Source organism: Dysidea avara, chromosome 13 (genome assembly GCF_963678975.1).
Source record: "Dysidea avara chromosome 13, odDysAvar1.4, whole genome shotgun sequence".
In the NCBI taxonomy this organism is placed as follows: domain Eukaryota; kingdom Metazoa; phylum Porifera; class Demospongiae; order Dictyoceratida; family Dysideidae; genus Dysidea; species Dysidea avara.
Genome location: NC_089284.1, coordinates 15,996,828 through 16,020,884, shown reverse-complemented (window position 1 = coordinate 16,020,884; position 24,057 = coordinate 15,996,828). Strand labels below are relative to the sequence as shown.

At 37.4% G+C, this 24,057-nt stretch overlaps 4 protein-coding genes across 4 annotated transcripts; all 4 read left to right on the top strand.

The window, feature by feature from the left end:
- The first annotated feature begins 3,392 nt into the window (after positions 1-3,392).
- LOC136242084 (aminoacylase-1-like) lies at positions 3,393-11,779 on the top strand. The gene is made up of 15 exons (XM_066033468.1): positions 3,393-3,523; positions 3,828-3,892; positions 3,937-4,041; positions 4,430-4,524; positions 4,574-4,650; positions 6,374-6,463; positions 8,727-8,783; positions 8,827-8,900; positions 9,480-9,529; positions 9,581-9,644; positions 10,204-10,246; positions 10,305-10,411; positions 10,773-10,852; positions 11,003-11,063; positions 11,382-11,779. Exons 1-15 carry the CDS (start codon positions 3,424-3,426, stop codon positions 11,523-11,525), a joined length of 1,212 nt encoding a protein of 403 aa, XP_065889540.1. The 5' UTR covers positions 3,393-3,423; the 3' UTR covers positions 11,526-11,779.
- Positions 11,780-13,564: 1,785 nt separating this feature from the next.
- On the top strand, positions 13,565-14,657 carry LOC136242088 (acyl-coenzyme A thioesterase 13-like). Its single transcript, XM_066033471.1, has 3 exons — positions 13,565-13,866; positions 14,083-14,264; positions 14,398-14,657. The coding sequence occupies exons 1-3, from the start codon at positions 13,792-13,794 to the stop codon at positions 14,549-14,551; spliced, it is 411 nt and encodes a 136-aa protein (XP_065889543.1). The 5' UTR covers positions 13,565-13,791; the 3' UTR covers positions 14,552-14,657.
- Positions 14,658-17,159: 2,502 nt separating this feature from the next.
- On the top strand, positions 17,160-19,811 carry LOC136242085 (acyl-coenzyme A thioesterase 13-like). The gene is made up of 3 exons (XM_066033469.1): positions 17,160-17,439; positions 17,500-17,681; positions 19,600-19,811. The coding sequence occupies exons 1-3, from the start codon at positions 17,353-17,355 to the stop codon at positions 19,751-19,753; spliced, it is 423 nt and encodes a 140-aa protein (XP_065889541.1). The 5' UTR covers positions 17,160-17,352; the 3' UTR covers positions 19,754-19,811.
- A 2,833-nt stretch (positions 19,812-22,644) lies between these two features.
- On the top strand, positions 22,645-24,023 carry LOC136242086 (acyl-coenzyme A thioesterase 13-like). The gene is made up of 3 exons (XM_066033470.1): positions 22,645-22,801; positions 23,266-23,447; positions 23,803-24,023. The coding sequence occupies exons 1-3, from the start codon at positions 22,724-22,726 to the stop codon at positions 23,954-23,956; spliced, it is 414 nt and encodes a 137-aa protein (XP_065889542.1). The 5' UTR covers positions 22,645-22,723; the 3' UTR covers positions 23,957-24,023.
- Positions 24,024-24,057: the final 34 nt, after the last annotated feature.

Genomic DNA, 24,057 nt, shown 5'->3' with positions numbered 1-24,057 from the left:
CTTCCCATTGGTGGAATGCTATGATCCACTTTTCATTCGATCTGCATCAAGGACCTCAACTACCAGCAATTCTGTGATGATTACCATTCTTAATGATTGATGATTTAGCGGCTTGTAATAGTTGTTTTGTTTTTGTACCTAGTTTTTTTTTGTTTGTTTATATTGTGCCTATATAATTATGTCTTGTTTTGACTGTACGTGTTGTTATCACTCCTGCAAGGAAGAACAGTTTAGCAAGGAGTTAAAACAATAAATCAAATCATAACTGAGATTATGCATTTGCCCTTTAGTGTATAAACTTTGATTGGTCATAAATAATTACACCAGCTGCTGTATCTTATAGTGAAGTTTAGTTTTATACCAACTTTAAGTTTGTACAAATATTTATCAGCAGTAAATCACAAAAATAATAATAAAGTGTCAGACATTTATATGAAATGATTTGGAACATAGAGGGTCATGACCAACCAGTAACCTAAACTCAGTTGTGTACAACATTTGCATACTATAATAATTTATATCACTAGTCACCATCTGACTTCTCCAAAGAGTTATACTCCTTGCACCGTACTCCTCTTCCAGAGCTACATAAAGAGAGAGTGGATGAATACCATGCACGAATCCCTAGAGTGTTACACATACACACATATAGCTGTTATATATGGCAGTAAGGTTTAGGAATTTTCTAACCACTCTGAGCAATTTCTTGCCACCAAGAAAATTCTTCTTGATGAGGAAATTGATGTTAGGTAAAATATTCTTCTACAATCAGCTCATGATGTTTGAATTATTTGTGTTCCTATCCTGGGTGAAGTTTGAAGTGATGATAGTGGCCTATTATACTCAATTAAATCGGGTTGTAGCAAAATGGACTCAGTTCTTCCATTTGATGAAACTCAGACAAAATCTCTTGGTATCCTGTTTGCGGTGTCTCTGGCTGACTGTACTGATAAAGTAAATACAATGAAAACTTTTTTTATTTCTATTACTTGTGGTTATTATTATAATCAATTTTGTCAAAAGGCTGGGTTGTACAAAAGGACACACCTGTAAATGTACTCCTCACTTTTGCTGAAGATGAGGCACATTTGGATGTTTTGGCTGATGGGATCTCAACCCAACTGCTCCCTGTTCATCATACCGTACCACATCAGTGTTTTCATTGTACTGTCAATTGAAAAGGGGGCATACTATTTAAAGTCATGGACTCATTTGTTCCATTAGTGTTTTCCACATTTGGTGGAATGAGTGGGTGTACTAAGCATCTTGCTTATTTGCCGTCATTAAAAAGGGATGTTTCATACAGTAGTGTTATGGCTTGGTTATGTTGTGGCACCCCAGTTTCTGCGTTCAGTGATTGCTTGTCTTTTAAAGGGAGCATACAAGGGCGGATTTAGGGGGGGGTGCTTGGGGTGCTGAAGCACCCCCCTCCAAAATTTTACCATGTGCAAGCTAGGAAGCTTCTAGAAGTTGCAATATAAATGCATTTACATCATATACGTATGCATGGGCAATGAAAAGATGGAAAGAGAAGGGAGAATGGCTAATCTTTACTTAGAATTACTAAGAGGGCTTCAAATTATACTTTTGGTGTGAGACTTAACCTAAAAGCTGCTAAAAATCGAAATACTCTAATAGAACAGTCAAATACTCTAATAGAACATCCATCATAATTGTTTTTTTCAAAGAAGTTGCCAGTGTGTTTTCTTGACCTGTGCACTACTATCTTACCATTGCTCCAAACATCCTGCCATATACTAATCACTTTCTAATCCTGAGAACAATGTCTGTCAAATAGTTTAATATTATAGTGGGTATTTTCAGTTGTTGCTACATTGATGTTTGGGTTAACATGCTTAAGTAAAACAGTTAATTTCTTAGCATATATACAGTTAACAAGGCTGTAGTATCTGAGAACTGTTTGTTTTTACTTTATCAATACCAAAGTTCCATGCTGCATTTATCTGAATCTATAGCATCAATTGAAGCTAATAAAATTTAAGGTCATACAGGGTTTGCACTCCCAAACCCCTTGAAGTTCAACTTTATAAGTCCAAACGATACCACAGCATTTATGCTGTCACATTATAAGGGGTTAGTTGTGGCCAAAAACTAGTTGTATATGTAAGTGACTTTCGACTCTGGTTGTAAAAAATTAATATGGTGATGGGGCCATATAGTTGAAAAAGTCAGATTGAAATAGTACCAGAACAGTCTGTGGCTATATATACTACAAAGTTGAAGTTATTTTTGTGTGTATTTTATATCTCTACAGTGACCTTAAGATCTAATCCTGTGTATGTCTTTGACAATCCACTATTATGTTTTGCCTTATAATCCAATGGCATTTAAAACTGTAGTTCTGTTTTTCTAAAATTGCTTACAACTGAACTCATCCATCTTGTACCTCCACAATCTTTCAGTACAATAGAATATTTGGTTTAAATAGCTTCCAGATTCAATCTTGTGATAGCCATATTTCAATAATTTCCAGAGGAGGCATCACCCCAGACCCCCCCAGCTGGAAAACTCAGTCTACATGTATGCGTACACTGCATGGTGACTGTATACTTGCCCTCTCTTCATTGTTACTGTTTGGACGTTATAGTTTGAGCCATGAGACTGTAAAATACACTAGCTATATACCTTAAGCCAAGCAATACACTAAATTTAGCGATCTTGTATATTGATGAATTTACCATATAAATTTTGTTAATTCATGAATTGATGTAATCAATTAGCAATAAACCAAACTCTAAAATTGCTACATTTAATGTACCACAAAATTAAGGTATTTCAAACACAAAATTAATGGCAAATATTGATCATGAGTAGCTGCATCCTTCTCCTTCCTGTTCTTTATGCTTTTAGTTACTGGCTGTGCCCTTATATGACAGCTAGTATTACAACTGTTCTGGAATAATGGTGTCATTTCATCATTATTACACTTAGGTGACTCACAATGCTTTACAAGCATTGTGAGTGAATCACTTAAACAAAGTGGCATCATTTTTCAGTCAAAAATATTGCCAAATTTTAATATTAAATAGGCTAAATTTGCAAAAATTTTCTGTGGGGGCATGCCCCCAGACCCCCTAGATAGAGCATGCAGAGCATGCTGAGTGTGCTTCGCATACTATAGCTAGTTCTGTTGTATTCACCAGTTGTCACATCCAACCATTATATTAGCACCCCCCTTCTAAAATCCTAGATCCGCCCCTGTGGGCATACTCCCATAGTTGGTAGTGACTGCCCAGATAGGGTACTTTTAACATCCAGTGGTGGCAAGGGGTAATAGTGAAATGCTTTAACTGATCTTTTTGTGACTTTCCCAAGTTGCATTCAAATGATCCGACTGTAAGACCGCATGAAGAGGCGTGGCTGTACACGTAATAAAAATAATTTTGGGCGCTTGAAGTAGACATGTCTGATCCGAAAAGGCCGTGTTTAGAAGAAGACGTAGCAATCACTACGTTTCGTCGTTACCTTCGCATCAACACTTCACATCCCAACCCTGACTATGGTATGAGTATTTACTATCGTATAGCCTAATATTTCGAGGGGGCAAATTTTGCTAAAAATAACTCAGGCTTTAGCTAGCCTTCTCACAGGTCCCTAGTGGGATAGCATTTAATAATAAATATTTCGCGGAGTTGCAAACACTCCCAAAATGTTTTAGACTATAAATATTTCGAGGATAAAATTTCGCTGGTACAGTAACTCCCAAAACCGCGAAATCAGCGAAAAATTCCCCCCTCGAAATACTTAGACTGTAAGGTACTAGGAATATAATAGAGTACATACGAAATTTAAATATGCTCACACAGCATCTGCAGTGACATTTCTTAAGGAGATGGCACGTGAAATCGGATTAGGATGTGATGTAGTGGAGGTGGGTGTGGCTCAACTGCATCATGTGACGCCTGCACTTCACAGTTATCCAGCGGACTACCAGTAGTAGTGATGTCATGGATGGGTAGTGACCCATCACTACAAGCTATCCTGTTCAACTCTCACATGGATGTTGTACCAGTGTTCCCTGTAAGTGAATGTTTGGCCATAGATAATAATGAGGTCATACCTTGTTGAAAAGTTGTTGCTCAGATTAATAAAATACCATCAGTCAGCAGACAAAAAAAGGAAAAAAACAGTACATGTTTCTGTTCAAAAGCCATACATTTCAAAAATAGATCAGTATTGGAGGTTAGATTTAAAATAAAACATTTAATCTCTACTGTATGCAGACATGTCTACAAACGTTTTACAAAGTATTCCACAACCAAATTCCTATATCTGTTCTTATTAATTATCTTCTAATGACCAAAGAAACCAGGCAATATCATCAGCATCGTGTGTGTGTCCGTGTATGTGTGCGTGCGTGTGTATGTGAGCGTGCTCAATTACAGTACAAATTCACATTATTACACAGGATCATTGGACTCATCCACCGTTTGATGCAGTCAAGACTGATAATGGTGACATCATTGCCCGAGGAACACAAGACATGAAGAGTTGTGGCATCTGGTAGGTACAATACTCACAGGGAAGGGGTAGTGCCACTGTATCCTTACAGGTATATCGAGGCCATCCGACGACTCAAGTCTGAAGGGAAGAGTTTTAAAAGAAACATATTTATCACGTTTGTACCAGGTAAAAATGTGGAAACACTTCTTCTGTAAAAGTGATAAATAACATAACTGTCGTCATTGTTGACAAAGGGCAATTTTCACCTCCTAACTAACGATAGTTGAAAGACGTGCATTTGCTTTGTAACAAATAATCATCATGATAACTGTACAATTATTCATGACAATAATTGTTTGGCAAGTTATATCATTGTTTTTTTACCAGCTAATTTGGTTGACCGCTTTATCATTGATTCCAACCTCGTAATTGTTCGCAATTATGTCTGATGCAACTTGATACAGAGAAACATTGTTGACTAGCAGACATAATCATTCCTTGGCAAAGGCAGATCTAGGGAGGGGGGGTGCACACCCCCTTCCAAAATTTTTACCATCTACTAGCTAGTAGGCTAATGAAAGCTACAGCACAGATACAATTGCATCTAAAGCATACATGAGAAATGAATAAGTGGAAAGAGCTAATGTATTCTAAGAGGGGGTCAAAATTATATATCGTACAAAGCTGCTATAATCTAAATACTCTAATAGAGAAGTCATGTACTCTAATAGAAAATTCACCACTAAAACTCTTCTAATCTATAAGGAACGGAGACCAGTGCGTGCACTTTAAATTAAATCTCTTCTTCTCACTTGCAAGCATTGCTATCTCACCACTTTACCAAGCATCCTGACATACTCATAAAAGTTACAAATCTATACCTTTTGATGTACTGTGAATCATAAGACATCAATTCTTCTTTTGAAAGGTAAGTAATTTCTTTTGGTTTAAGCCCAGTGGGTAGTCAACTACAAACTTGATGCTTGGGCTGAAATGTTTTCTTTTGTAACTAAATCCTGCTGAAATTATAAGTCTCTATAAAGTTAACAGAGCTGGGTCTGCACCCTCAAAATTAAACTCCACTCATTCCCTAAACTTATTATAAATAGCTTTAGAACAAAACAAAATGTGACCATTGTGTACTTGTATGCATCATTTGAAAGTACATGAAGGTGTATATATTAAGTTCCTTATTGTCATACTGTAACTAATATCAAAAGTACACCATTGCTTTAAATTCCAACTTTCCGAAGGGGAGATGCTTTACAATAACCACAGTGTGAATCAGGAATTCCTGACCATAAGTAATTGCCCTTCCCTGATGAAAATAAATTTTGAAAGTATAGATTCACTGGTCACAGTTTCATTTTAGTGCTATTTGTATCTGTTTATTAAATGTCTTACAGTTCTGGAGGTTACACTCCTTGAAATTCAAATTTGAACTCAAACCATACTGCAGCATTAATGCTGTGCCCTTTATATGACAGCTGTAGTATTACCACTAGAGAATACTGATGAGTGATTGAATTGAACGGTGGACAGTGATTGAATTGAATAATGATTTTACTGACATATAAAGTAGTTCACAATGCTTATGCTTACTCAGTCAAAACTATTACCAAATTCAATCTCAGAAGGCTAAATTTGTAAAGTTTTCCTGTGGGGGCATACCCTAGACCCCCTAGATAGAACATGCTATGTATGCTGAGTGTGAACATGCTTTGCATCCTGTCATTAGTTGTATCAACCGGTTGCCACTTTTCAGTCTTAGCCCCCACCAAGATAGATGCCCCTAGCTTAACGTCTGTATAATTATATTCTGTTACCAAATATGCACTACTACAATCAGAGTGTTCTAAGTAAGGATGGCATAATTTTTTATAGTCCATATTCTTTTCTTTTCATACAGATGAAGAATTGGGTGGATCTAATGGAATGAAATTATTTGTGCAGCTGGAATACTTTAAGAAGCTCAATGTAGGATTTGCATTAGATGAAGGTAGCCAAGTGTGTGTGTGCGTGTGTGTGTGTGCGTGTGTGTGTGTGTGTGTGTGTGTGTGTGTGTGTGTGTGTGTGTGTGTGTGTGTGTGTGTGTGTGTGTGTGTGTGAGGCAGCATAGCCAAGTGGTTAGGGCATCTGCCTGGGGATCGAGAGGTCCCAGGTTCGATTCCCAGTTACGCATTAGCTAAAAAAACATTTTTTTTACAACTAGCCAAACCTGAGAGCGGGGGGGTATTTGTTACACATGTAAACAAAATTTGCATTTATGTTGATGTATGTATATGCATATTGTACTCTATAATTGTGACCCAGTCTGGGAAAACCCGGTCTTATCACCTATTTAAAAGTATCGAGAAATGCCGGTTTTAAGTATTTAATGTGTTGTAGCTCGCCAATGGTTGAAGCTATGTGTACCAAATTTTCACATGTTTTACACCAATTCCTTACCTTCCACAGCATCCACTATGCGAGTAGCCAACACCTAAGTTTCCTGCCATTTTAGATAGTTTTTATTTTGACTGTATCAGGCGAGCTGCAAAATGGGTGGGAGGTGGGGGACCTGGAAGGTGGGAAAGATGGTGTTCAAAAATTGAAAAGGAAGGCATAGGGATAAATTAGGCCACGTTTTGGGCCACTGAGGTCTCAAAATTGGCTAAAATGTAAGGAAATTCACAGCAGAGGTACTTAATCAACACCACAGAGCTGTACAGCCACATACAGTGATCCCTAGGCTGACCAGAGCTCCATTAAGGCCACACACCGCACGTACGGATCGCCACTGGGCTTGGGAAAAGCAGCCAGCATAACCAAGCCTAGCTGATTTTGATTGTGGAATTAGATAGTTTATTCATGTAGCTTTGTGTCCTGGGTGAAAAAGTGAATCTGCTGACATGGGCGATAAGACCAGTTTTCTCAGACTGGGTCACAATTATTGTGTGATTGTCTAAATAGCTAAAGTAGTGAAGAAAGAACTTGTGTAGTGAAGCATCAGTGGATGAGGAAGGCCAAAGGGGGACTAGGGTGGCTGAAGCAGATATATTGCCCCAGGAAATTTTTTGAAATGTAGCTGTGATGAGATTGAATCTGGAAGCAATTTGAGAGAAATGACTGAAATCTGGATGTTTTAAGGAAATGGTGTGAATTGAAAGGATAAAAAGAACTACGTATAGAGGCAGCATAGTTACAGGGTTTAAAAGTAGTTTTTTAGAATAAACTATTGTTTTATTAGCTAGATTTTAGAGAAATTTTAATTGTGGACTGTAATAAAAGTAACTATGACTATAGGCTGAATTGTAAGGCAATCTCTAATCAAATACCTGTAGTGGAGTGGAGAAACTATTTGAAAAATAGCTATTTCAAGATAGGATCTTGAGGTACTTTTAACCAAATCCCTGTAAAAGAGATTTAAGCTGCACACATGTGCACATAATAATATTATATGTAACTTTGAGGTTATACTTTTCTGTAGTGCAGCTTGCTATTTTAGTCTGACTTTTACAACTAGCCCAATCACCATTTACAACTAGCCAAAAGTCATTTACAACTAGCTTTTTGGCCACAACTAGCCCCTTTTTTAGCCCCTGCCGGGTTACGCCACTTTGGTGTTGTTATTGTTCCCTTGAGCAAGAAACTTTACTCACATTGCTCCAGTCTACTCAGCTGTTTAAATGGGGACCTGGTGGCCTGGTGTCAACTGGGGAAGCAGCCCACCCAGCTGTAACATCAATGGGTACCTGGTATTAACTGGGGAAGCAAATGCCCAACTGTGCTTGTCTCGCTTAGCGGTGTTGAGGTCGTTGTGGAACTTTGGGTTCCATGACCTCTCTCTGTGAAACCTGGACAGTCCTCCTGCGTGTTACTAGCCCTACCCCAGAAGGATTTGCCTGCACAAGGCTCAAACGCCTGAGCGGTGCACAGGCATCCCAGTGCTGGTTCACTGGGTGGCAATAGCTGTGTTTCGTACAGCTACCGTAGAGTTTGCTTTTGCTTTGCTTTGTGTGTGTGTGTGTGTGTGTGTAGTGTGTATTGATTGTCTCTATATCTGTTGTGAAATGGGTACTGCCTACCAGTTGGTGTTAACTGGAGAAGCTGGTGAGGTTCAGATGGTACTTTAAGTGCCACATGTGAGACATGGTACAGCCTCCTGTGGGTTACTAGTCTTGCCCCAGATAGACTTTCCTGCACTAACATATGCGCCTGAATAGTAGTGCCCAGTAAACTGTTTAGGTGTGACCATGTATTACCATTGTGTGCTGTTACAGGTGTGGCTAATCCTACAGAGAATTTCTGGGTGTTCAGTGGAGAGAGAACTGTTTGGTGTAAGTAATTGCTATTGCTCATTTAATGTATACTGCACTACAGGGGTAGAGGTGACATGTACCGGTAACACTGGTCATGGGTCTGCTTTTATTAAGGACACTGCCATGGAAAAACTTGTGAGTACAAACCTGTTATATGTTGTAATAGAGTCAACTGTGTAGTAAGGTCATCGCCAACCTGTTGTGTCATTGTGTACTAGCTATAGATGACCTGCCTAATAGCTATTTACTGTAATAGGGTTACTGTGTAATGAGGTCACCTGTTTTAACCAGCCAACTTCATGGGCAGCGGAAGGTGGGGACTCAGGCACAAAGATCGAGATACTCTAATAGAGCAGTCACATAACAATCTAGTGATATATACAATGTAGGGTTGGGCAATTATATCGTTGCTATCATGATAAAAGCGTGAGACGATAACTGTATTGAGGTTATTTTTACACATTGTGATATATCGAGTTCATGGTATACCGTGATATATTGCTTACAAAATGAAATACCATTAATGTAGCTGTCTTACACCTTGAGTCCTCCTTCCCAGCTTTTCAGTGTTTCCTAGCTGTCTTCAAATATGTCGTTTGTGAAGTGGCCTGCCTAATGTAGCCACCTGGCCACAAGTGTTTGGCCTAATGTGAGAAAATTAGAGTAGGCATTTAATGTTAGGGTTTGGGTAATATTAGATGTACTGACTTGCAGTATAAGATCATGACATCTGCTCTTGAATTCCGTAAAAGTGAAGAGAAAAGGTTTGTTTATAGCTGAAAATGTACTAGTAACATTGTAGCTGTGTTGTCCAGGTTGGAAGCTGATCCTTCACTGACTTTAGGAGATGTCACTACCATCAATATTAACCAAATACAGGTGGGGGTAGTGTATGGATGTCAGAGGAGGGTTGGTCATGTGCCATGACTCTGTGATGTATTAACATGTAACATAGCATAATACCTGGTACAGGTGCCATAGAACTTCAGTTATAATGATCTCAGTCAATGATAACAATGTTCAGATCATTAAAACCATACATTTATGTCCTATACTCTAATAGAACACACACACACACACCTGTGTATGGTGGAGCAGAAAATGTCTAAGAAGAGCCAGAGTCTAAAATACTTGTCCCAAACACAAACCTTCTTTTAGTCACTCCCCCTAGATCCATACAAGGTTAGCAGTAGACCCCAAAAGTTGAAATAATGTTTTATTTAGCATATTGAAGCTGGACCAGTCACTTGTTTGAATGTAGTGTTGAGGAAAATGGGGTAGGAACCAAGGGTTGTGTGGGTCATGTAATGATTTTGTGTTTACACTGCTAGCCAATGGGGCAGCACTGATATTACTGATGCATAATATTGACGTTGGGGATAAATGTGACCAACCTCTTCTGACTGTGTGTGTCATGATCAGTGGTGTGCATTAATAGGGAGGAGTTCAACCAAATGTGATACCATCAGAGATGAAAATAAGTGAGCGTGTCAATATCATCCTGTGTATCTGTAATCATGGGGTGTTGTATGTCATTAGTTATGGATATCCGTGTATCACCACATCGTGACATCATTGCATTCAAAGAGCTACTCAATAGCTGGGTGACAGAGGCAGGTGAAGGATGCTCCTACAGATTTGTACAAGTGAGTTAGATCTTGAGATAATCCAAATGAGAATGTAGTTTCCCATCTTCTTTCTGTCTATCTACAGTATAGTCATTACCACCATGTATGGTATAATCTTCTTGTACTGCATTATGGAAGGCTTTACATAATATAACTTAGAATGAATGTAGTGGTTGCTGTTTGAGCTTGACTCACATGGTGGTATCTTTGATAATCTCGCTAGACTCAGATTGAAATACTCTAATAGAGCAGCCATACTTTAGACATTCATAAATTGCAAAAAACCTCCTGCCTATATTGAACTTTTGAAACATCAAGACAGGAAACTACAGTCTCAGATAGAGTGGTCTTTCAACAGACTTATTGTTCATATTCCTAGTACAATGATGTTATTGGCTTGTCACCAACTGATGATGGTAACTTATGGTGGAGGACCTTCTCTTCTACACTAACAGCCATGTGAGTAACTCTAGCTAACAGAGTCATGATCGATGTTCTATGACACAATGCTGAAACAATGTGTGTACACAACAGATGTCTTATCCTGCAAGAATACATCATACATTGCCTTTACACAGAGAGGGAGCTTTATTTTATTATTTCTTGTAGGGGAGAGAAATTCATTGTCAGTGTGTTCCAAGGTGGTACTGACATCAGATTCTTAAGAATGGTGAGGTGTTTAATTTAGGAAATGTCAAAATTGATTTTATGTTTCATGGATCAGGATTTTATCTATTACAAAGAGTGGCTATATTATACAAGTAGTGCAGTAACAAAGGGACTAGGGGAAATTAAGTGAACACTTGCACTTTATTTCAGAGGAGGCTGTTGCAAAGTACTCTAATAGAGCAGTCATACTCAATTGATAAAAAAAGCTTATTTTCCTCCAACATGCTGAGTCACTGCTAGAGGGGTAACCTATCCATGAAACATAAGATCAAGTGGTACATCCATCACACACAACTGTACTGTAATTCTATTATTACAGCTGGGAATACCATCACTGGGGTTTTCCCCTATGAACCACACCCCCAAATTGTTACATGATCATGACGAGTTTCTGAACGAGAAGATTTTCCTACGAGGTGTGGAAATTTATTGTGAACTGATCCCAGCATTAGCTAGTTGCTAACACATTTGGAACAGTTTTGGACTGTTTATTATACTGTAATTATATCACAGATCAGATCATATACATATACTGAGAACTAGTTACTAGTCACTGTGTAATAAGGTCACCTGTCTAAACCAGTCAACTCAAATTAATGTGTCATTTGTGTACAAAGTGACCTGTCTAATGTAGCCACCTGTTTAATAAGGTCACTGTGTATAAACTGATCAATTTAAAGAAAATAAGACAAGTGTTTCAACAGGACAATATCTAGATATTTACTAAATGTATCCACACGTCTTGACTGTGTAAAATGCAAGACAAAGTTCATCAGACATTAAATGGGAAGAGTTTAATATGAAAGTTTACACCTCACAATAGTTTAATATTGAAACCGTCTGTATACATGTCTGCATCATTTGTGTGGTCATGTCAATGAATTATCAATAGTCCAGTGCCTAAGCCACAAAACTGTTCACTTTTGATAAAAGCATCAAATTTCTTATGTGGTTTGTAGCACATGTACTAATATGGTTGACTGCTCATGGGCAACTGGGACAATTTGTCCATGCAGGGCCTCATCTCAGTTAAATGCAGACAATTGATATTCACATACAACTTATTTTTGAGATACTCTAGTAGAGCAATCAGATATTACAGTCAGTGATCAACAATGGACCTATGTATACACTTCAGATTAGCATCAGAAGGAGTAAACGTATGTATCCTTGTACAATACAGCCGTTAGTATAGTACCATACATCTCGGACACTAGTTCTCTGTGCTATAGTGGCATCTTTAAGACCCTAGCCACAAGACCTCATTCAACACCTTTTACAACATTCAGACCACTACTCGTGTATTGTATTGCCTTAAGGAATTATACAATTGGCAAACAATGCTACAAAGTAGCATGGGGAAACACATGTTAGTCATGTGAACATGTATCGTACATGAAATTCTGCATTTACACTGCACAAATTTCAAGTGCTTAACACATGAGGAATTAAACAAATTACAAGTGTATCACACAGCATACCCACCAGAATAAGCAGAGTTTATATAGTACTGCTCAAAATGTTGTATACCTAAAGTCAGTGTGTACGGTAAGTGTATACATGAGTGACCACAAGTAGTCAACTATTAAGTTTCAATGTTTCAAATTTCAGCTGGTCTTTACTGTACTTATAACAATATATTTGTGTTGTTATTCACATCAAGTACATATACAATTGATGTAATGTGGTTACCAATATGTTGTATTGCTTCATCGTGTTTTATTAAAATCATGTTACTTCCACACCATGTGCACACCATGTGCACACCATGTGCATGTTTTATTCTCATTGTCTTTTTAAAAATAATTATTGGGGTACAGTCAATCTTTCCTGACACCACTTGTATGTAGTATTAATGCTGTTAAACTATGGTACATTTGTGTTGGGCTGAGATGGAATCAAAAGATCTTGAAATTTGAATTTACAGTACACAGCTGCTAAAATGTTTGAAATTATTTCATTCAAATGTCCAACATTGTATTTATGACCCATCATAGTTTACACCGTGTGTTTTCCACTTTTGAAAAAGCCATGACTGATGTTCCACATAGTGCCCTTTCCCAAACTTGTAGTTTAGGGGCCAAACTACACTGTCACATGTCTCACACCTTCAGGCTGTCATAACTAACTGAGACATCCATGCATTTGTCTCCTTTAACTGGTACATCTCAGGTGTCAATCAGCTTAATGAAAACACTATAATTATTAAGGGCCATGCTCATAGCATTATGGAAGATACAAACACATATAAGTTGGGACACTCCAAAATGATATACAATAGCAAGATTACCTTTAAAATCTTTTGCATTTAGTGCTTCATATATCACTATCGTATAAATATTAAGAGTTTAGTCTCAGGTGTATGCACACACACACACACACATGAAGAAATTCTATTTTATGCTAATTCTCCATGAAAAATTACTATTGGTTTTTCTAGGAATTAAACTGGCTCTGGTACTTCCTTTTTGAAGGGTCAACAACTACAAGTTGAATGTGTGGTGTTATCCCTTACAGCCATATAACTACTGGTGGACTGCCATAGACTTGACCTTGTATACTTATTATATCATGTGCTCACATATATATTTTGTGTTTTTATATCCCTAAAGTCATATAAAAGTAGTGGATAGATAATAATTTATCATAATCTTAGCAGAGCAGAAAGGAAAAGCAATATATTGACTGCTGAAAGATTTAGATATATCACGCTGTTGCAAATTCACGCCATGGCAGTTAGATCAGTTGAAAGATTCTTGCAGTTTGCAAAAGAAGGCAGAGGATTTTATAAATCGCTTAATCAGGTGAGTCAAGGAATGCAATTAAATTTAAAGAGGTGAACACTGTTTCAAACGTATATGCATGGTATGTATCTGTGTAAACACTTGCTTTTGATAATGTTTGGGGACTATATAAATTCCTTTAGAGGGATTAATCCAGGCTGATTTTAATATGTATCATTGCCGTTTCTATCACTCTGAGAGCTAAACTATTGTGTTAAATGCCTTATATATTTACAGATGCATGTAGTATCTGCTGAAGCAGGAAGGTGTTCCTGTGAATTAAAACTATCAGATGAACATCTTAATAGTAAGAACACACTTCATGGTGGACTGACTGCTACTCTAATTGATGCTGTATCTTCAATGGCTGTGGCCACCACCCATAAGGCACCAGGCTTTACCACTGATCTCAACATCACGTAAGTATGACAACCACATGCATATAACATATGGTATATGATTATCACTGTGCATGATATAAAGACGCATAATTTACAATAGAGTATGTTATGCAATATCAACTGCATCATATGGGGTACGGTCTTTTTATAGGTACATGAGACCAGCCAAGAAAGGTGATACAATATCTATTGTTGCTGAGTGTTTGAAAGTTGGGAATGCAATGGCGTTTGTCAGTGTGAACATTTTAAACAAGAGTGATGAAGACAAACTAATTGCTCAAGGCAGGCATACAGCAAAGCTGTAGTTTTCATACAGCCTGTATGTATAATAATAAATTATCACAAACAGTATATCCAGCCATGTTGTAACTCATACATTATATCATTTATTGTTTAAGGAAATCCTGTAAACCCTACACAAACACTATCTTGCCCAAGAACTCTCTAAGGTTGCTTGCATTAGTAAAATGCAAATGATGCAATCAACTGATTGCACATATACTGAGAAGAAAATAGCTATATAAGGCTATGTATAGTCTTGGAGGGGCTTGTATAGTTGAAGGGTTTACGGAATAAGATTATTGGTTCATTGCAAGCCACCACATGTGGACGGAACGCTACAGCTGTAGGGGTTAACACTAAAATACACAGTACACTGTGGTATGCAGTATGAGGATGTGTTGGTGTACTTGTATGTATGCCCAATGAGATAGTCTTTCTGTAAACCATTTTGTATGCCAATGACTATATCAAAGCTGAGCTTTTTTATATATGTCAGTAGTTTAAGCCTAGCTTACTCGCATACTTCAGTGGTGCATGCTGTATAATAGCAACAACATCCAGAGTTGAATATGTGATCAACCAGTGCAGCAGTCTATAGTACTTGGCTATACATACAGCTATAAGTCTATGTACACATACCATTATCCATAACGAGTCTTTCAAAATGTCTATACATCTAATGCAGATGCAGGATAAAGTTGAACAAAAAAGAAATGACTGATTAACTTGAACTTCATTCTGTGACTGAAATGAAATTAACCAGTACACTACCCATGCAGATGCTAATCCATAGTTCAGTAGTACTGTATATCATGGAGGTTTGCACTTTCTATCAAAAAAATGTTGACCTCATAATACCTTCATGGTGCCTTGGCAGTATTGGTTAGGTAGAATAAAGCCCTAAAGTGTATTTAGAACAGCCAAAAAATGCTTCCGATAAGTTGCTATAGAATTTTAAACAAAATTTATTGCTTCAGACAAGAGTAACTCAATAATGGTTAGGCTATGGATTTGATTTTTTCACTGTTAGATGTTGCTTCAGCCCGACAGGTGCCTTTGGCATACCATAGTATGTACAATGCATGCGTGCATCATGGACTTACCTTTGTCCTCCTTTGTGTCTGCTGACAGCATAAGGTGTCAATTCACAGTAGCTAGCATGTGATGGATGTTTGTAACAGAAATGTTACTGGATTGATTGCAGAAACACTTTTCATGATGTTCTTCATTTGTAACACTTAAGTTGGATGTCACCCTTTCTTTTGATGCAGTACGCAGTGGTTCACTAGTCATAATTATGGTAAACAAACAAATAGAAGAAAAAACTAGGAATTTTAAGTTTGACTTGATCATAACTGAATTCAGAATTAAATGTTCACTGCAGGTATCACTGACCTTCCTTGTTTCACTACTTTTTATGGCTATGGTCCCAAATCGAATTCCCTCTAGCCCATTAAAAATCCTGTCAGTATACCAACACATTGTCACAGTACATCGTCCAACAGTAGATGTATGGGCATAGTATCTGCTATGTATATAACAATTGCAGTATATTTTGATGAAAGCTGTGTCAAGCTACTACTACCACTTGAGTAGATTTTGTTTTGCAAAATGCCATGCAGCTACAAAACAATGGAAGTCAGTTGTAAAACTGCAATGTTATGTTAAGTTACATGGAATATTTCATGAACATAACTTAGAATCTGTTGCAACCAAACTTGCTACAAAACTTGCTACAAAACTATATAGATTTGATATAGAAATGTATGGAGTAACTTCATGAATTTCTGTCAACAAGCCAACGAAACCATCAATCTTACTTTGTTCAAGATAATGGTCTTACTTTGGTACAAAACATGGTTGGGAATTTTATTTTAAGATTGGTCCTTAAATCAGCAGCAAATATCTTGTAGCACTGCCATAGTTATTCTTTGTCAACTCGATGCTCAATCATTCATTCACATGCACTGGTTGGACCTCAGAATGGTCTTGCAATTGGTGGCTATTAACTATGATGACAAAGCAAATGAAGTAAAAAGTATTGCAAGGATATACTTTGATCCAATTTTGGCATAAAATGTCAAAAACAGAATCGTGACACAAACCAGAACAGCTATACAGAAAGTATCACTTTAATCACAAAACCTAGAGTATCTTCACCTTAAATATTGAATAATTCCAGCCAATCACAAAGCTACCAGTAGTTACTTCCACCTATTTATAGCTATGGTATCTGAAATATATAATATTTAGCCATAGAAGGAAACTTATGACCAAAGTTAAACTTGAAGAATTTGCTGTTAACCGGCTGTGCCACCAACCCCCTGGTCGCTGTACTGGTTTGCCATGTAAAATCCACTGAAAGGTTAGCTAACTAGCATACAGCTAATCCAATTGAGTTAACCACATACAGCTGAACTGCAGCTTTCCCAGGTTGAAAGTGCTCCAAGTGAAGTCGGTTTTTTCTGCAAATTTAAAGCAAATATTAAATGCAAGCCCAGCTAAATGAATCATACCTCATCATTTTCGGTACTCCTCGTATTTTCTATGCTCACTCCAGTGATTCAGCTGGTAATACATCACAAGGTAAAAGCCATACTCACCATACGCGCATCATAAAAACTACTCCAGTAATTTTTATATTGGGTGCATAACTCGATCGAGGCCTGTGATTTTCACCTCAGGCACTAAGAAATCTCTTCGATTCTTCACTACTAACTTAAACTATATCTAGACTATCCAGTTTCATTCGGAAAAGGGGCGGTAGAGTCTACCGCGAGACTAATACCGGTATAAAGCGCATTATGATGTTGCGCCGCAAGAAATGGCGGCCACGAGAACTTTTAAATCGGCTGGAAAATTTATGCGGTACTTCGAAAACCGACAAGGATTTTATAGCGTATTAGACAAGGTATAGTGTTCTTACACCCGTGTGCATGCACTAATCACGTGACATTATTAACCCTTCAAGGTTAAAGTGTTGTCAGCTGGAGATGGCAAGTGCACATGTGAGATGGAGATATCAGATGAACACCTCAATGCTGGGGAAACACTACATGGAGGCCTCACTGCTACCCTAGTGGACACCATATCAACACTGGCTATTACTACCACTGAATGCCCTCCAGGAATGAGCACCGATATTAATGTCACGTGAGAACACTCGTTCACACATCGTAACTCTGATATATTGGTATGCGTGATACCACAACCAACAGACCTTCAACCTGGGCTAACCTTGAAACATCATCCTAGTCATTTTATTCAAGAAGGATGTCAACAATGTATAGTTTAGTTATACTGTGTGCATACTGCTGTTATTTCCCTAAATATTGTGTGTTATTCTATGACTCTATAGCAACCTGGCATCACATGAGTCAAATCTGTTCATTTAGCTATCAGTCTGCCAACATTTCTTTACAAATTGACGAATATTGTATAGCCTAAATATTTCGAGGGGAAATTTTTTGCTGATTTTGCGATTTTGGGTGTTGTCAGCAAAATTTTACCCTTGAAATATTTAGACATATAGTTTGAGAGTGTTTGCAAATCTGTGAAACTTTTATTTTTAGCAATATTGCTCAACCTCGAAAAATTTACCGTACGCAAGGAAATTTTGACGTCAAAAAAATTTGACGAATTCAGACTTCAGCAGATTTGACAAATAAAATGTTGACAAAAATAAAGAAGTTGTAGGCAAAACCTGTACTTTTAAGGGCACTTATAAACATTAGACGAATTTAAATTTGATGAATTAAACCAATTCGTCAAATTTTTTTGACGTCAAAATTTCCTTGTGTACGGTACCCCTCGAAATATTTAGGCTATACGGTAGTTGCTTATTAATCTGCATGGCCTCACATGTGACTATGATATACTTCTGTCTTCAATGCTAGTAACACTAAACCAAAGTCATCTTACCAGGTTCCAAGTTAGCTTTACACTTTTATAACATTATATCACGTTGTTTAAATATTTTCGATTGTGAGTTTGAGTTTTGTTTGCTGCCAAAAACAGAGCATGACCTTGAGAAATTTGCACTTTACTGTAAACAGGCCCAAAACGTTGAGCTTCTCAGTGTAACTGTGATAGTTGAGAGGTCTGATTCAATCATGGCACTTAGACTTGGTACTAATACTTCATCTTTCATACTATTATGTGGATCAACAGCCCATGCATTAGAATACTTTGTATCAATACTGAGCTATCAAGATTGATTGGTTAAAAATTTGAAATCATGAAATGTTTGGTGATGCGTGTCCAGCCCCCTCTGATATGGGCAACAGTGTTGGGGCAGTTTCTTTATAAAAGTAATTTGTTACTTATTACTATCACTTACAACAATAAATTATTTAGTTTCAGTTACATATTACCTATATTATTTACTTTTTGTTGAATAACCTTATAAAAACTGTCACGTACTTAACTATCATCTTATCACTTGACACAATCATTTGGGATCATTTGGTATAATAGAAAAGTAACGGTATTTCAACTTCATTCATTAGTTCAGGGTATATAGTTTTGTTAATGCACAGTATTTCATTGTGGCTAGGCATTACTCAGTGGACTGTAACTTTGTTACTGTGGTCGCTTGGGTGGTTACATTAGTAACTTCAGTTATAATATTTTACCAGATTTTATAGTAGAGCTGAGAGATAATTTAGATAGAAAGATTGTCTAGACAATCACCTATCATAAATAAGATAACAGATTTGCTTATCAAGACAATAGTAAATCTTTGTAAATCAACCACAGTTGGATGGAAAACTTGTGTAAATGTGTCAATACTATTTGGGAAAGTGATAAAATTTCTGAATTAACAACTGCTACTTGACTTTAAGTCAACAAATATGCAAAATTGTGTTTACAAAACAGTCCCATATTGTCCTATCATTATTGATAATATCATTTATTGAGATAAAATGGTTGTCATTTATCGAGATACTGTACATTATTACACAGCCCTAGTAATAATATTATATAACACATTGCCCCCAACACTGGTCACTAATCACAGTGGTATTTGGTTTGATAGTTGCTTTTAAGTTATTTTACTATTGTTTCACAGGTACATGAGACCAGCCAAAAAAGGTGATACAATATCTATTGTTGCCGAGTGTTTGAAGGTTGGCAGGACGATGGCCTTTGTTAATGTGGACATTTTTAACAAATCAAATGGAAACAAACTAATTGCTCAGGGCAGGCACACAAAACTTTTTTGACCTTTTCAGTTATAAAACATTTGTTCATCATTTACCATTACATTCTGGATTTACAATACATGTTATAGTTGGATATATCGGATTTTGGGTTAAAACACATTGTGGGTTAAAATACTATCAAATACTGCTCTAAGGGCATTTTATTACAATCCAAGTGTCTTGTACACAGGCAGTAGAATCAGAGAAAACTTCCCGCCTCCTTCCCCTCCTCTCCCTACATATGCACACTTTTGATGTTGTGTAATCCAAACACCACTCTGTAGCTTACAATGCTGCCTACTTATTCCATCATGGTTGTTTGTGGTTATGTGAAATCTTCATATGTATAAGAAGTACCAGAGGGTGAACCACCAGGGTTTCCATGTGTTCAGGAAACCCTTTTGGATTTTACACAGTACTTGGAGTATTACAAATTGAGACTTTAGGCTTCCAAAATTGAGGGAAACGACAAATTTTTAAACCTTTTATTTGAGTGATGCTAAGATCTCACAATAGAACATCAATCATAGTTTGGTAGACAGGAATTTCTAGCTAACTACTCTAACAGAACAGTCACTTACCTACAGTGGAAACCAGTTTTCAAATGCACTCCCTCAGATGTTACAGTTTGATAAATGTGACCGAATTTTGGAGAATCACCCGGATGCATTTGACACATTAAAATTAATATTTAGCTCTGAAACACAGCATTATAAATTAAATTCCTACCCATTAAGGGTAGAATAAACCATAGATACAAGAAACATTGAATATTTGAAAAGCGTTTTCTGCTATTAACAGCACCATGCTAGTTTCAAAAATTCTACTTGTTTCAGATGTGACCATAAGGGTGATGTTCCAAAATTCAGTCACTGTATGTGTAACTACAGAGTGTCTGCATACATGTCCTGAGGTATACTCTGCATGATTACCATGCAGTACATAAAGCATCACTCCTTGGGTAGGCAGCTAATTTTGAAACTAAAAGCTCCGAGATTGCATCTATTTTACAAGTAAACTTTAGACTTAGTTAGCTATATCATAATTATGTTAGCTATATTAAAAGATGGATGTGAGTGGAAAAGAACACGAGTAGCTCAGACTAAAGTATTTGTACATAGCCTAGACAAGTGACTACACTAGTTTGTAGCTGCTTCTAAAATCTTAACATTTGCAATTGTCTGCATAGGCGGCGGAAAGGGGGGGGGGGGCTAGGGGGCTAAAGCCCCCCCTCGGTCTGCTGAGGGGGGGCCCAGCCCCCCCTCAGAATGATATCACACCGAAATTATCTTTCTTGGAGTGGGGCTGAAAACCGTGATAAAGATCGAGATACTCTAATAGAGCAGTCACTCTAATAAAGTAGTCAGTGTGTAGCGAGCTATGAAAGGATTTTTATGTAGTTTATCAGCTAGGAATGGTAGCTAGTGAGGTGGAAAGCTCTTGTCAGTTGGTTGCGACCTTTTTTTTTTTTTTTTTTTTTTTTTTTTGGTCTCACCTTACCAAACTATAGAAATAAGTCTGGGTCAGCCCAGCCCCCCCTCATATCAACTACTTCCGCCGCCGCTGATTGTCTGTAATAAAGACTAGACACCATATCATACTGAACATCTATAGTGAGTTCAAAAATTATACTGAGGAGTTGGAAAAGTAAAGGTTTGTTGATGTGTTGTCATGAAATGGTTGTTTGAGTGTTGAACTTGTTTCTGTCAAATGATTTGCTGTTATAGTAGAGCGGCTAAGCAAAAAATCGTTCACCTTTTTATAGAAGTACCAAACTTAGTATAATATTTACTTGGATACATTACCAATCATATCACGTTTAAGGAAACTGACAAATAAAACCAATAGAAAATGTACCGAACAAGCCATAAAAGTATGCAATAGTGAAACTTTGCATCTGCATAGACAAGGGATAGCTATATCCGAAAGCTGATTAAGGGAGGTGTCCATCTAGGTCATTAGCTTGCAATGTTAAGAAGCACGGAGGGTCAAGGTATATGAAGTCATAGATGTGCAATATATTATTTGGGGGAAAAGGGCTGACAGCAAAGCTGATTAAGCCCATATATTTTTGAATTGTGCTTGTACTTTTTACACTGGAATATTGGCTCCATTAGAAGTGTTTAAAACAGTTTATTTTACCACATTTTGGAGATTGCACCTGCAAATTTGAAACACATTCATGCTATTTAAAGAAAAACAAAGATTTTGAATACACTTGTATGGTTTCCTGATCAGATAGAAATGGGCTTACAACCTAGTGTAAAAGTTTCCAAACAGGCCCTAAGGCAGTGATTTTGACATGGCACCATATCTGTATACCTTACTCAACTTCCACAGACTATTTGGCACTTTTATTATAAAGTAAACAATTTCTGTTGCTTAGCCGCTCTACTACCAGCTGTACTAAAAAAAACAACATGCATCTAGCTATATCCAAACTCTAGATTGGATTTGCTGCACATTGTCATTTTCTTTACTCCATTCTGTGAGACAATGTGCATGTGTGAAAGTTGGTCCATCTTGCATTATTCTAGTGATGCCTCTCCAGTATAGGGACTTCTAGCTATGTATATGTAGTAATGTATATACACTATATTTTCATCCATTTCAAAACAATTAGAACTGCCACTGCAAAGTATGTAGCTACACGTTGAGCTGAGCCCTCTAAAAATATTTTTTTAACACTGCGACAAGCTCTTGATTTGTAGTACTGGTTGACCCACTAAAACAAAGTTTTCATCACACATTTTAACGTTAAAAGCCATAAAAGTGGCCCCTTTTCAAGATATATCAGTGTCTGCTCTTGACATCTTCACCTTGACCTTCACTGATGATCTAGTTAGTATTTCTCTTAAGAAAAAAATCCGCTCTTTGTTTTCTCAGGGCTCAGCTCAACCATAGATAACATACCCATATCACCTTACACGCATCATAAATGCAATTCCTTCAATTTTTGTTGGGCGCATTATCCAAGCCTGTGATTTTGTTATGGCTTCGCTCCAGGCGGCGAGAAATCTGCTTCGATACTTCACTGGTACAAAAGGTTTTGACTCAGTTTTAAAACAAGTAAGCTACCTAATTTATAGCGCATCACATGTTGCGCCATAAGAAATGGCAGCTTTAAGAACATTTAAAACAGCCGGAAAATTTATGCGTTACTTCGAGAACCGACAAGAGTTTCTAGTGTGTTAGACATGGTAGTGATTTTGTTCCGGTCTGTGCATAATATGTGGATCACGTGACACTTTTATCAGTATAATGTAATGGTAGGGATTTGACCTGACGGTTGAAAGGTTCCAGATTCAGTGCCCTGGTTGTGATCAAGGTTGCAACTGCTACAGTTGTTTCCTTGAGAAAGGAACTTGCCTACCCAGCTGGTAGTCTGGCGCGGCTGCCCTTTCGATTAGAAATTCATTTCTAATCGAAGGGGTGGCCACGCCAGACTACCCAGCTGGTCTGTTGTCTGTTTTATCTTCCCTGAATACATAAGTTCACTAACATGACATTGATCAATCACATGAAATTATCAGGTTAAAGTGTTGTCAGCTGGAGATGGCAAGTGCACGTGTGAGATGGAGATATCAGATGAACACCTTAATGCTGGGGAGACACTACATGGAGGCCTCACTGCTACCCTAGTGGACAGCATATCAACACTGGCTATTACCACCACTGAGAACCCTCCAGGAATGAGCACTGATATTAATGTCACGTGAGAACACTCCTTAGTGTGCACACATGGTTTAAAATTGTGAACAAACTATATCAGTGTATATACCCCTTGTTATGGGAAAATAAGGCCAAAAAAGTATATTGCACATCCCCAAAGCAAAGTATCTCAACACAGCACGAGTAATATTATACTCTATTTTATAAGAACTAGGTCAAAGGATTCTCAACTAATAGTTTTGTACTTCTACTGGCTTTGCTATTTAATATTGTGGTGTAACCGACATACAAACCAGCATCATTTCTGCTGGTGATGTTGTAAGTGGATCTTTAAAATATATTCTCAGTATAAAATTTGGGGTAGAACCATTTTTTGTTGTTGTTGTTTTGTTTCACAGGTACATGAGACCAGCCAAAAAAGGTGATACAATATCTATTGTTGCCGAGTGTTTGAAGGTTGGCAGGACAATGGCCTTTGTTAATGTGGACATTTTTAACAAGTCGAATGGAAACAAACTAATTGCTCAGGGCAGGCACACTAAACTGTTGTGACTTATCAGTTACCTCAAACATCTTTGTTTTTTTGTGTTATTTATAAATAATTTGTATAGCAAATTAATTATAGCGAAAGTATACGGAGTTAGTGTACAAGT